We start from the raw sequence: 15,042 nt of genomic DNA, 5'->3' as shown, positions 1-15,042 counted from the left end.
TTTTGAATTAAAATGATCTACTAGCTCATTTATTGAGATGTTAGCAGGGGCAAGTATGGAAGAAAAATTCTGAGTAAACATTTCCCTAGTATTTTCAGTTAAATATCGCTTTGTGGTTATCTCTTTTTGAACATTTTTGTGAACAGAAATAGAGCTCTCAAAGAAAACACAGGAATGATCAGAGAGTGCAACATCAGTCACCACAACCTTAGAGATATTCAGACCCTTTGAGATAATTAAGTCCAGAGTGTGCCCCTTATTGTGCGTGGGCTCCGTCACATGCTGAGTCAGTCCATAGCTATCAAGAACACAAAACAGTTCTTTAGCCCCTCTGTCCTGGGGGTTGTCAACATGGATGTTAAAATCACCAACAATATCTAGACGGTCAAAGTCAATACACACTATAGACAGCAGTTCAGTAAAGTCATCAAAAAAGCTTGCACAGTATTTGGGTGGTCTATAGATATTTAGGAACAGAGCTCGAGAGGAGCATTTCAGCTGAAGGGCCACATATTCAAAAGAAGCAAAGTTCCCATAAGATGTCTTCCTGCATTTAATGGAATCATTGAACAAAATAGCAACTCCACCCCCTTTCTTATGCATTCTTTCCTGACTCAAAACTAAAGTTGAGAGGGGTTGATTCGATAAGAACAGCTGCACTGTTATTTTGTTCAATCCAAGTTTCCGTTAAAAACATAAAATCAAGATTGTGCTCAGTGATAAAATCATTGATTAAAAATGTTTTTCCTGCCAGAGACCTGACATTTAATAAAGCTAGTTTAAGTTTGTTAGATACACTATCAGTAAGATTTTTTGTGACAAGCTGTGGCTGACATGGAATCACTACTAAATTTGATAAACTCACACAAACGTTTGAGCACTTCCTGTTTCTAAGCTGATTCACCGCTCTTAATCTATTACCTATCAACACAGACATCGGCAAAGCTACTGGCAGGCAGGGCCCCGGCTTGTCCTGGAAAGAGTTGAGAGTACCATACGCCCTTGAGCCTGGACCCAGCAGATATCAGTAAGAGTTTGTTGCGTTTTGTACACACACATTCTTATCAGGCTTCGGAGACTGCAGATGCTTTCTTGAAGGGAGGGGAGGTGGTTAACGTAGGCACGGTGATGGAGACGGGGGAGATGGTGCGCGTCTCTGCGGTGATTTTGGTGGGCGTCGTTGAGGAGCGGGGGTAAAGGACATGCTGCCAACCCTGCGTATCGCCTACGTGTGTTCAGCGATCTCCAGGAGGGTGGGCGAGGGTGAAAGGGTGAACGGAGAGTAGAGAGAGCTGTGGGGTGAAGGAAGAGTATCCTCAGAGGTGATAGGGGGGGGTGAAGGGCGGTGGAGACTCCTCCATTTGTCTCATAGGTCTCCCATAATCAAGACATTCCTCAGGCGGGTGCAGTGATAGATTTTCAAGGTTTTCTGAGCGATGTGTTGTGTCTTTCTCTTGTTTTGATTCCTCTTGTTGCTTGTCCTTGGCAGAGGGAACAGATTGATGACGTAGGCAGTTGAATACGTTAGAGATAAACAATTTCACTCCTGACTTGTTCAGACAAACTCCATTTGCCTTAAAAAGATGTCTGCGGTCCCAGAAAAAGTTAAAGTTGTCAATAAAATGGACAGAATGGTCAGTACAGACAGTTGAAAGCCAGGTGTTCAGTGCAAACAATCTGCTGAATCTCTCCACTCCTCTTCTGACTGGCGGTAGAGGGCCACTGATGAACACCTCTGCATTTAGAGAGCTGACAGTTTCCAACAGACATTTAAAGTCTTTTTTCAGCACTTCTGACTGTTGTTTCACAACATCATTTGTTCCAATGTGCAGTACCACATTCTTCACAGTCGGATGTTCAGCCCCAATATGCAGGATCTTCTCAGCCAAGTCAGAGACCACATCCTTGGGAAAACAGAGTACTTTGGTGTTGTTCTTACTACACAGATTTTTTACATCTCTTACAGCAGAGTCACCCACAATCAGAGTTTCAGGCCCAGTGGTTAGCTTTCCCTCTAGCCTTTTACTTTTGGAGTAGCTATTGGTCCTTACCCTGCTGTGTGAAGAGGACAGATTATCTATTCTAGGTCATCAGAAAGAGATCTCCGGTTCTCGGTCAGCGGAGTGTATCTGTTCTGGATTGGCACACTTGGTGGTTTAGGAGGATTTTTTGTAGTTCTCCCTTTAGCAGCTGTCCACGGCTGTTTCCTAGTAGGAACAGGGGTTGAAGAGGCGCTCTTCCTGGGTGATAACAATGCAGGCCAGCCGGTCGCATCACAGATTTCAGAGCGCTGGGCTCTGCCTGTTGTTCGTCCTCCCAAATCCAGAGAGTTCGAGGGAGGACTACCACTTGTAGATTTATTACCCGGTACACAACCCTCCTGTTCCTTGGAATCCTTATAGCTGCTAACTAGCTTTGAGTTAGCATGCCTTTGTCCATTATTTTGCAACACTGGTAAAGTGGTGTCATTCCAACCTAGTCCATTCACTTCCAACCGTTGCATTTTCATTTCCAACACGGCCATAAGCCCACCCATTTAGAGGGAAGATATGATTGGTCAATTGTACTGTCATTTGACATTACTCTCTCGTTGAGGTACTATAGCTGGGCCCTCTGTGAATCTACAGAGGGACCAACAAGCTCTCCCGTCTTCTCATAACTCGCAGAGACGGCATGTAACCCTTCACATTCCAACAGAAACTGAACAGGCAGATTCGAAGGATTTATTTCTTTGGAAATGTTATTTTAAATACAATTAAATCAAGTTATTTAGGTAAAACTAATGAAACATTTAACAAAAAAAATTATATTTAATTTTTTTTTTTTTTTTCATGTTTTCAAATATTATTTTTTGGAATATTTTAGGCCCTCACAGAGGGCCCTGACGGCTCGCCACTGATGAAAACATATTAAAGGAAATCTATAAGACGATGTATGTTATGCTTACACCATATTACATTTCACTTTCTTTTGATTCACATTCATCTATAGTTCTGAAACTATTTACCTAACCAAGCTGCTAATGTTCAGCTAGTTACTAGTTATGTATCAATTGTAAATTACAGATGTGATACATATACAAACATCCTTTGCATATTGTTAACCACAGTTAGGTCCATCGCACACACAAAGGCATTTTTTAAACAGAATTAGAATGCAACAGTTCTCCATTGTATTATTCTACACTCTCATGATCGCTAATAATTTATGTACAGTCCCTAAAATGGCCAGAATCTATAACACTGTCACGCTAACAAGCATGAAAAGTGATTGAATTGGTTAAAAGTTGCAGCTTCTCCCCTCATGTATCTGGTGAGTATCCAGACGGCCTTCTGTGTGCACTACAGTAGCTTCCTTAATGGCAGACTTTTGAAGCAGGAGGCAGTGATGGGCATCTCACTGAGGCCAGTCTGACAGCAGGGGAGACTAATCCTGTTTGGGAAGAGGCAAAAGGATGGATCCCTTAGAGAAGCGTCTGCCTCTGATAAGTGATAGACAGGCCGACACAGAGCGGGGTGGGGAGGTGGCAGGGAATAGGAAGAGAGGAGCCTGTGAAGTATGACGCTTGGAGGGATGTGCGAAATGAGGCAGAGGGCGGGGGGGGGGGGGGGGGATTTAGAGGAAGAGAAGAAGAAGAGGAAGCTTGTGAAGGGAAGACAGCTAAGGACACGACGGACACTTCAGAATAAGTGAAGGTGTGTGTCGTGACATAAACACTTTAAACGGACAACAATCCTTCAGTTTGGGTTTTAACACTAGTTGTGTGTTGGTGTGTATTTGTGTTTTAAGACCAGACAGGAAATTAGGGATCCCTGCTAGTATTTGTGGCTGTCAGTGAGAAAAAAAAGCTGAAGGACAGGAAGCACCCTGCGAAGCTGCTCTGGAGGATTTTCAACAATGCACTTGTGGAAATTAATGTAATTTATTTTTTTGTTTCGATATTATGCTGACAAAAGAACAAATGTCGGTCTATAAATGAATAAATCAGAAACCTATTTTGCGTTGAAATGCAGAGCAAAACGGAGCAGTATTGATAACGCCAACAATAAGCAATTCATTTGAATAAGCAATTCATCTGCATTAGTTGGAATTGTTATCCTTTTCCTCTTGCAAGCAGCTCTCTGTGCATCCCGACTCATAGGCTAAGTACTAACTAATTAGTGATGATTTATGGACTGGGCCAATTCATGAATATTAATGTACTGTAATCCCTGTAAAGGCTTTATGGACTCATATGCCAACACAGTGTTTGGCACAGTGGGGCTTGCAGTCTGCAAACATAAGCTCATAGTAAAACCTCTGACTCGGTCACTTGGAATTATTATATGGAGTGTATAATAAGTGAACATATTTTAATTTTCAAACATGTTTTTTCCCTCTTGCCAAAATAAAGCTTAGTTTTTTTAATCAGAGCAGCAAATACAAGATGTATTGGGTTGCTTCAAGACATAACCTCTTGAACACAATATAATACATTATATTTAATGGTCACACATGCAGAGCACACAGCACACACACAGTGACATTTGTTCTCTGCATTTAACCCATCATTGTACCAGGAGTCTAGTACTAGGAGCAGTGGGCAGCAATTGTACAGCAATGGGAGTGGGGGGGTTGTCCGGTTCCTTGCTCAAGGGCACCACGGCAGGGCAAGAGGTGAACTGGGACTTGGGGCTACGGTACTTTCTGGAATAAGTTGATAACGGCAAAGAGAGCTATCTCTTTAAATATGTCCTCCCTCTACATTGCAGTTGGGCTGTGTGACCTTTCATGAGATTAGGTGATACACTGTTGAGGAAGCACCTGCCTTTCAAACTGTTAAAATACAGGAAACTCTCGCTGAATTTGAAACTACATTATTGCCAGAACAAAGTGTCAAGGATTCTCTCTTCTGTGTTTCATTCGGTGTGAAGTGAATAAAAGTATTGCAGATAATGGTGACCAAACCGTTTGAGACCCACTGAGATAACTTAGACTAAGTTAACTATCTAAGCACTCAGAGAGTAATTTACCTCACCTGAGCTGTAGTTATCAGTCTCTCAGTCTCACAGGAGAGGACTCTCCTCCACCTTGTTGTTGAAAAAGCTCCTTATATCCGTTAGCGCAGCTAGCTAGCACCAGATGCTAACAACAACAATACACGTAACCGGCGCGCGCACTTTATCTCACTGGCTCGCGCCACACATACACTAACACACACCCTCCCGAGCTTGAATGACACACAGAGACCAATCGAGGGCATTAGTATGATCTGTATGAAAGTGGCCATGTCGGCAGGCCACATCATGTAGACAGCCAGTCACCCTCTGTGAGGCAGAGTCAGACCCACATTTGCGCAGCGTTGCGTTCACAATACATACATAAAAAAAATCCTTAGGCCAGCAGACCACTTAACCAGTTAAGCCCCATGCCCCGGTACCGGGGGCAAAACGCAACATCTTGCAAGAAACAGCGTCAGAGGGCTTCTTAACATTTAACAAACTATGAATGTGTCATACCCACTTAACGGGAAGAAACTCAGCTATCAGACAATATTAACCATTTTTAGCTAAACAAAACACAACGGTCATACCAAGCTTCTGAATTAGCCCTGAGCGAACAAATGCTAACGCACTTAGTACAGAACTCACGGTAAAATATCCTTATTACTTATCGGATCTGCACAAACAAGATATCAGCTAGCAAGCTTAGATTCCACAGATTCTAGAAATATAAGTATCATCACTGAGCGATTGAAACTAGCGGCAGGGGAAGCAAACCCAGACATCACACAACGTAGCTTTACGGGGGAAAAACTGAAAATATGTCTTACCTTTTGCTGTTTCTGATCAAAAGTTGTGTTCAATGGCATTAAAACAATAACAACGCTGCTGAAGGTTAATCCAATGTGTCTGTGTCACTTTGAAATGATTACTGATAATCCATCTTCATATTTATGTCAATAACGGAGATTTCATATTAGCTGCTACGAGAGTGTATGACAGCTTCCGGTTTTGGGCATTCTGGCTACGCATCACTCATTCACCAACAGTGTTAGGTGTAACGCATTACAAAAGTAACAGTTACAGTAATGTATCACTTTTTGCTGTAACAAAGTAATGTAACGCATTACTAATGACATGTGGGTAATATACTACCCGTTACTGTAAGGGAAATTTATGCAGTAATGGAGAGTCAGGACTCATAGAGACACGAGGAGAGTTGGAGCTTTGATGTCAAACACTGGTGTTTTATTACAAGTATCGGCCGGAGAATTTCACATCACAAGTCACAGCAGCTAGAGGTTCTGACTGCACGGGTGGGTTGCCACATACATTCTGCCCAGCCTCTCTCTCGATAGACCTTTTAACTAGTTCAGAGAGAGTAAACAACATATTTGGGGAGATACACTAAACAGCTGGGATCACTGGAGATATCCCAACATCTGGAGACACTTAATAACTTGCCTGACTCTTAGGCTCTGTGACCGAGAGTTGATCGGTCATAAACTGAGATAACAGAGTCAGGGTTGGTCATAAAACGTTAACAGGCAGAAAAGTTAAATATATTAGAGTAAGGGAGAATTATTCTCTCACTGTTACAATTCTCAGTAACGCAGTCACAACACATTTTAACCCGAAATTAAATGGTGTTTTGTTTTTTAAGAATTTACCAACATCGCGAGACATTCCGACACCAGAGAAAAATTGTGCGGGTAGATTAGTAAGCCTGGTGTTTACCCTTCAGGCTCATCAAGAGCCCGCCGCTTCGCGTCGGGTTCCCTGATCAGCATGTCGGGTGTTCTTTTCCCCATAATGACCGCCTCGCTGCACATTATCCCGCTTATTACACGGCCATATACTAAACAAACTACAGAGCCCATTCCGTGTTCCTGTTATTGTTTACTTCCTCTCTGCCTTCTTCTGGTGATTTTTCTGACATCCAGCGCTCTGTCTTTTAACCTCTTTTCCTTTCTCTTTCTTGATCTTCATTAGCAACCTTCATTATAGTCCTTGACAGTGGTCAAGGCCGTGTAATAAAAGTTGTTAGTAGCCTTAAGGGCCTATACAGTTTGTATGCTATACCACAGGGATCCAAGGGCCAAAATTATTCCTAGAGACACTTTCGGGGGCTAGCGATCTTTATATAGCCCTGAATTTTGAAGTTCTTGACCCGGGGGGGGGGGGAGCACGCTCATGTACTGTCAAGTCGCCAGAGCCTCGTAGCGGGGGCTACTGCGGAGTGCAGAAAGCAGACTCTTCACGCTAACAAAGGATCACTTCTTCTTCACGGCAGGGACAGCTGCTGCCTCTCTGTTGGACTCCGGTACTGCACATTACTCACGAGACGTTGTAATAAAAAAAAATGAGTGGAGGGCGAACGCACTAACCACTCCTCCAGCGCCACAGCGCATGCCGGATGAGAATGTCTGGCGTGCCAGATTTGGCCCGCGGGCCACCAGTTGATGGTCACTGCTATACCACATTGCCCTTCACTGGATGTATAATGAGCTACATTTAAAATACCTAGCCATTCTTTTGCGATTATTTTGGTAAAGTAACTCAAAAAGTAATATAAAAATAGTGTCACTCATTACATTTCAGAGACAGTCATATTGTAATGTAACTTATTACTTAAAAAAGACAGTAATAAGTCATATGTACTCTATTACATGTTGGAAGTAACTTGCCCAACACTGTTCACCAATGGGTAATGTTTAGATGGATTTAGGAACTTCCCCTCGATTCTATTGGCTCTAACGGTTAAAAAGAGATATCAATCATCAAAATCGACTGAGGGGGGCCAGAGATATGGAAAATCCACCCAAATTACCCCAGAAGTGGGTTTTTTTGTGCTAAACCTCTCTAGAAAGGTCAAATGCCACTTGTTTTGCATCAATGTAGATACAGGGTACTTATTATATGTTATAGTTTGGATTCCTTAAGCTTTTAGTCTCCGATCCCATCATTCAAGGGTGGTTTTCACTATAAGTAATGTTTTTATTTGGACGGACACTATAATTTACATTTTTTTACTATGTTCAATCTGAATTTACTTTAAAATAAAAAAATGATATATTAATTCTGACTTTTCTACATCCAACTCACAGGTTTATCATTGCTTTGAGAAAAAATATGATTAATTTAACCCTTTTAGTGATATTATAGTAATTTGTTCTGGGAATGTCATTTTTGAGCCAGAGGCCTGAAAAACATGCTCGGGGCTTAACTGGTTAATAGGCAAATGAGGCACACATGTTAACTTGTGGTGACAAAGTTAATAAAATATAAATCCTTAACTTGTGTTTTTTTCTCCCACTAATTAAAAAGTAATCCATACACAAACAGATTTCTGGAGTTTAACAGCGTCCTTGTCAAAGACTGATACAATGGTGCCAGTTGAGCCCCATACGCTAAAATCTATTTGTGGATGTATTAACCATGCTAATACCACAACTTTTCTTCTTTAAATTGTGTTTGTTTAGGGATTAAGCAAAGGAGATACAGCTTTTTAATTAATGTGACTTAAAAGGTGCTGGAGGGCATATTTAGTTACTTTAGAGAGCGCCAGGCTAGCTGTTTCCCACCTTTACACAATAAGCTAAGCACATCGCCTCCCAGCTGCGGTTTTGTATTTAACTCAGAGACATGAGAGTGGTATCAATTTTCTCATTTTACCCTCAGAAAGAAAGCAAATGAGTGTGCTTCCCAAGAAGTTGAACTATTAATTTTAGATTAAGTGGGTACTTTGAAAAGACAAAAGTTTCCGAAGTCAAGAAAGGCACATTGTATTAAAATAAAGCCTACAGTACTTTCAGGATTATAAAGGCTTGTCTCAGCTTGCAGGGTATACAGAGACTTACATAAAGACACTAAACTTAATTTATTTGTAAAATAATTAAATTAAAGACTTTGAATCAGTTCTCTAACACTCCTCATTACCTTTTTGTTGTTTTCTTTTGTGTCCTAGCTGAGCTCCTGTTCCTGCTGTGGGGGGTGTACCTCTGCTACGCAGTCCGCACGGTACCATCGGCTTTCCACGAGCCGCGCTACATGGCTGTGGCCATCTACAATGAGCTCCTCATATCAGCCATCTTCCATATTATCAGGTGGGTGAGAAATGTGGTTGTGGTAACATGCGCTGACCAAAGAGAGGAAAGGGAAAAGAAGATCTAGAGAAGTGGACAAATGGAAAAGGACAAGACTGAAAAAATGGTATAGTTTCCTTGATGAACATCTCTGTGACAATAATGAGGAAATATCCATGAACAATGGCAAGGGGCTTAAAGGACTTCACCCCTTCTTGCAGATGTTGTTTAATCATAATCATGGAGATATTCCAGCCTGTCCTCCTCGAAAAAATGACCAAATAGGTTTATTGTTCAGCAGCTTATTACGACCTATAGTCACGTTTGAAAGTTTAGCACTTCTAGTGGTCGTGTAAGAAACAACAATTTGCGGCAATTGCAAACGCTCCGGAGGTAGGTAGGTTTCCTGCTGTTACCTCAGTTGAAATAAAGCACAGCTATTGTGTATTTTTTTAATTTATAAAAATGTCAGCTTGAAAAAATAAAGATATTTTTGCTATCTAATCATTTGACCTCTTTCTTTTACAATTGTGGAATCGAAACGGGGAATCGATAAGAACCGGAATCGATAATTAACCGCAAATTGTTGTTTTTTACACGACCACTAGAGGTGCTAAACTTTCAAACGTGGCTATAGGTCGTAATAAGCTGCTGAACAATCTCGACTTATTTGGTCGTATGAGTTGGAGGACTTGTTGAGATATTCACATGTTAGAGCAGGCATTACAAGTGCTGAACATGTCAGATGGAAGGCAAAGAGTCCCCCCCCCCCCCCCCCCTTCATCAGGGAAATGAACAGTGTCAGCAGAACGACTTGGGAAAGCTAGTTAAAAGGAGGTGAATAAAAAATGTCATCCCCACGTAAACACAGCAAAGATCTACTGAGCCAAAGTGCAAAATAAGCTGGTGGCAAGTAACGTTACAAATTTTTTATGTAATTCAATTAAATTACATTAATTATTTCCATGTTTGCTTGAAAATACGTTGGTTAAGCTAAATGCTACCCACACTTTGAGGAGATGTTGGGTCATACATTCTTTTTCTGGAATATGTTATCTTAGTGTTGATTTTGTCTGAAATGAACAATTGATCAAATACTCCAAGGGGATGAGCCTTTGACAACCTGGCATTGTTGTGGTTTTATTGGCAACATTTGTGCCAAAGTTAGCAACTGGACAAAAACATGACTCAAAGGGAATATTAATGTGGCTTTATTAAGTGGAACATTTCGGAAAAAACTGAAAGACCCGGAAGTTAGCATCGCAAGGGCTCTCTTGAAAAAGCACAATGGGATTTTCCTATTGGATTTCGGGCGTGTTTGTGATACTTCAGATTTCGTTCAGCAGGATAACCTCCACATATTAAAATCACTTTTATGGATTTTGAAGCGTAAAGGCAATCGCCATTGAAGTTTGACTATAAACTATAGATCACAGTTGCATGGCTGCGCATCACCAGTGCTTAGCTAAAGGCGGACTCATGTTTCGATTGCTGACTTTTAGAATTCTAATTTAGACACTTGTTAGCCACGGGAAGTTTTACGACACATAGAAGCTATACGAGCATAAATAGTGGGGTATTTACTGACATAAACCTTAAAACTCTCTAAAAGGTTGTGTAACTAGACCTTATTTTAGGAATCTAAACAAAAACAGAGAGACAGCAAGCGCATTTCGTGGCATCTGCAGGCAGTGGCAAGTACTTCCGGCATATGCCACAGAGGCCGCTACTCTGTGGTATCTGTGGCAAGTACTTCCGGCATATGCCACAGATGCCACAACTTGCAGAGGCATCTGCCGCTGCTCAACGGGAGTTGCCACAAGATGCCAGAGTAAGAGAAGGTTTACGGTAGCTGCCACTCGCCTTCCGTGGCAAATGCTGCTATTTAAACCCGTATTTATCGTGTAAAATGTCGATGTTTAGGCATGACTTTATTGAACTGATCTGTACACAGGACTGATGATCTGTACACAGGGTTGGGTTGTAACGGAATACATGTAACGGCGTTACGTAATCAGAATATAAAAATCAAGTAGCCTAACTGTATTCAGCTCGCGTTACATTTGAAAAACAACTAATCTGATTACAGTTACTTTCATAAACCTGAAGTGAATACATTTTGGAATACTTAGTGGAATTATTGGTGGAAAAGTTTCCTCACAAAATGTATCCTAATATTCATTACCGGCAGAACTGTGTGCACAGCGCAGCAGCATGTCTGTGAGGCCCCGCCCCCGCACGCAGATGAGAGAGAGATCTCTTTTTAAATATATTGAAAGTTAGAAACGGAGATGGTTTGATAAAACGTGCAAGATAACGTTTATGTAGCATTTCTTTATTGTCGAAATGATGACATTTCATAACGGGATAAAATCAAAGTGAATGGCCTGCTGCTGCTGAAGGCATGGGGCAAATATAAGTCCTTTGCCTAATTTATAAAGTAAACCTTAGCATCTCACTAGCAGTGGCAACTGCAATCAGTTACAGCTGCCCTAAGTCTGTAGCCAAGTCCGCTGGCCAAGTCTAATAACACCAGTGTACACGTTGCTGTGTCAATACAGATATGTATTTGTTAATTATTTGTCTTTACTAGTCATAATACACCTGGTTTATCGTAGCAAGCAGTGGAAACTCCCCTCAAGAAGCGACAATTGCCAAGGGCGTTGCAACCCTCACTCGCTAATATTTCATCATAAATATAGCACGTTTGTTTATTTTAGCAAACCATGCTCCAAGTAAAATTGAATAGAAATGATAATGTATAATCTTTTTGAAAAATAGAGATCACACATCAGCTCTGTGTACAGATCAGTTCGATAAAGTCATGCCTAAACAGCGACATTTTACACGATAAATACGGGTTTAAATAGCAGCATTTGCCACGGAAGGCGAGTGGCAGCTACCGTAAACCTTCTCTTACTCTGGCATCTTGTGGCAACTCCCGTTGAGCAGCGGCAGATGCCTCGGCAAGTTGTGGCATCAGTGGCATATGCCGGAAGTACTTGCCACAGATACCACAGAGTAGTGGCATCTGTGGCATATGCCGGAAGTACTTGCCACGGATGCCACGGAGTAGTGGCATCTGCCGGAAGTACTTGCCACAGAGTATTGGCATATGCCGGAAGTACTTGCCACAGATACCACGGAGTAGTGGCCTCTGTGGCAGATGCCGGAAGTACTTGCCACTGCCTGCAGATGCCACGAAATGAGCCAGGCCCTACTGCAAAAACACGTCAAATAAATTGTTGACTAGAAACAGGTAAAATGCACACTTTTATTTCGGGTTTTAGGACTTATGCCTGCAAAACTTTATTGCTACATGTTTGCTTAATGGGTAATCAGCAACTCTTAGCTAATCATTTGCATTCACTGATTTGAAACGCATGATAAAGAATAGGAACACAACTCAGATCTTCCTTATGTTTCCTGTCTCCTACTCCTCTGTCATATCTTACAGTATTTAAGTTAAACATTTACTACCTTTGATGCACTCATTTCATCACACATTTGAAGACGAACTCTGTCCAATGTTTTAAAAAGGAGACTGGAGGCTGGTTTTTTTTAACGTGATTTTCCAAACTTCAGGCAGCCTTTTTATGTTTGTGCTGCGTGAAATCAGTTTCGGAGACTTTAAGGTTTATTGAGATATAATACAGCTTCTCAGTATAATACAATACAAATATGGCAATTTTGTGGAGTAGTAATACATTTAAGGTAGTAACTGCTTGAGGAAAACTCTTGTCCGACCTCGCAAATAATATTGAATAAATAAATCTGATTCGACTTGGTGAATTCTGACTCACTTATATATGCTTTCCTTTTTGCCTCTTAGGAGCTTATTCACAGTCAAAATGTTTTTTATGTGACTGAGTTTTGTCGATCTGTCTGTGAAACAGCCAGAACTGTTCAAATAATCGTGGTAATACACATTTGCTCCTGCAGGAGCCTGGGACAAAACAAATCCATTTGTCACACTTTCTCCGATAAAACTGTTGGTGATTGAATATTCTTTCATTTAGGCAGTGGCCTATTGTGCTCAGCTGAACAGAAAGGAAAATATCACATCATTTTAATCTGTTGAGGAACTGCAAAGTCCTATGGGTACACCTTCATCTGTGGTGCGAAACCGTTATAAATCACGCTGTTCTCCCTTGCTGAGGAATAAAACAAAAGCCAGGAGATAAGGCTGGACTGTATGTGTGTGTGTGTGTGTGTGTGTGTGTGTGTGTGTGTGTGTGTGTGTGTGTGTGTGTGTGTGTGTGTGTGGCCTAGTATTACTATACTTGTGGGGACCTACATCTGTCTACACAGTCACGTGTGGGGACTTGCCTCCCTTATGGGGACAAATTGGAGGTCCCCATGAGGGGAATCATTAATTTTAGGGTGAAGACGTGGTTAGGTTTAGGATTAGGGTAAGGGTAAGGGTAAGGGTTAGGCATGTGTTGGTTATGGTTAAGGTTAGGATAAGTCTCCAGGAAATGCATGTAAATCAATGTAATGTCCCCTGAAGTGATGTATACATGGTGTGAGTGTGTGTGTGTGTGTGTGTGTGTGTGTGTGTGTGTGTGTGTGTGTGTGTGTGTGTGTGTGTGTGTGTGTGTGTGTGTGTGTGTGTGTGTGTGTGTGTGTGTGGTGTGTGTGTGTGTGTGTGTGTGTGTGTGTGTGTGTGTGTGTGTGTGTGTGTGTGTGTGTGTGTGTGTGTGTGTGTGTGTGTGTCTGGTGGGATAGGGTTGATGAAAAACAAGCATTATGCTTCTATCTAATGTGAATAATGATCCTGAATAGTTTCTTTTTTGCGAATGTTGATAAAAGGACCAGCCACCTTGGTCGATCTCAGACAAACAATGAACAAATAACTATCACGCACACATGCACACAGGGGAATCTTTTCACATATTTTGGACAAAGTACACAATACTCACCTTGATTATGTCTTACAATGCATCGAGTTGTCCTTCATGGTGTCTGAATTTGATAGGTTGTGGGAAATTGGTGCCAAATGCAGCAACTTGTTGGAGCCCATTTAGGATTTTGGGTACTATTCCCAATTCCCTGAAATAATTTGAGTGATTACCTGTGCTGGTGCTTGGGAATGGAACCTAAATAAGATTTGATACTGCTACAATAATGAGATGGGTCTGGCTGCAGACCGCAGCAAGGAGGCGGATCGTATAGGGGCGGATCGTATAGGGGCGGATCGTATAGGGGCGGATCGTATAGGGGCGGATCGTATAGGGGCGTTTCCTAACTTTTTTTATCCAATAGAATAATGACACTCAGCAGAAATACATACTGTAGGTGGCAGTAATGCAATTTAAGGGATTCCAGCTGCTTTTATAAATCCTCGCAGAATAAGTCATTCGTTCTTTCACGATGGCCGAACAACAAGTTGAAACAGCGGCAATAGCATTTTCCAGAGATGCATGTTTATATTTATTGTAATGTCATTTTTCTTAACACACAATTGTCTCGTTATCAAAGTACAACATCGACTGTCCAACCTCGTTAAGCGTTAATAAAGTAAATAATAGTTGTATGTGGTAAAAATGTTTGTGGTATTAAATGCTAACTTAGCATGATGCTATAAACACGTTGGCCTATAGTCCCGTTTGCAACCAGGCCTACTCTACTGTTGTAATAACGTTAAGCTTAGATAGGTCAATAGATTATCAGACTCGGTAACAATACTGATTTGTGTTACCAAAGCTGATCATCTAATTGACCTAAGGTTAGTGTATATGCTGTGATGCTAACCAGCACTTAGCATGATGCTAGTGTACTGTTGTGTACTGTTGTATTATCTTGGAAATATAAGTAGGCCTGCCATACATACTGTAACTTAATCAAATAATATGGTATGGATTCGGATAGACAACATGGCTAGCTTGGTTGGTTGAATTGAGTAATAAGATGTGCGGTACTGATTAAGGTTGTAACTGTAACAGTTTGTAACTACTAGTTGTAATGAACCAGAC

The 15,042-nt window shown here is 41.3% G+C and overlaps 1 protein-coding gene across 1 annotated transcript in view; it reads left to right on the top strand.

Annotated features, from left to right (window-relative positions):
* The window catches only part of LOC117545536 (probable G-protein coupled receptor 158), a 147,097-nt gene that overhangs the window by 112,064 nt on the left and 19,991 nt on the right, over window positions 1-15,042 (top strand). Inside the window, exon 8 of the mRNA XM_034215353.1 lies at window positions 8,950-9,088. Within this exon, the coding sequence (XP_034071244.1) occupies window positions 8,950-9,088 (139 nt within the window). The remainder of the gene's footprint in view (window positions 1-8,949; window positions 9,089-15,042) is intronic.

This window comes from Gymnodraco acuticeps, unplaced genomic scaffold (assembly GCF_902827175.1).
Source record: "Gymnodraco acuticeps unplaced genomic scaffold, fGymAcu1.1, whole genome shotgun sequence".
In the NCBI taxonomy this organism is placed as follows: Eukaryota; Metazoa; Chordata; class Actinopteri; order Perciformes; family Bathydraconidae; genus Gymnodraco; species Gymnodraco acuticeps.
This window is presented reverse-complemented; position numbering and strand designations above follow the sequence as displayed.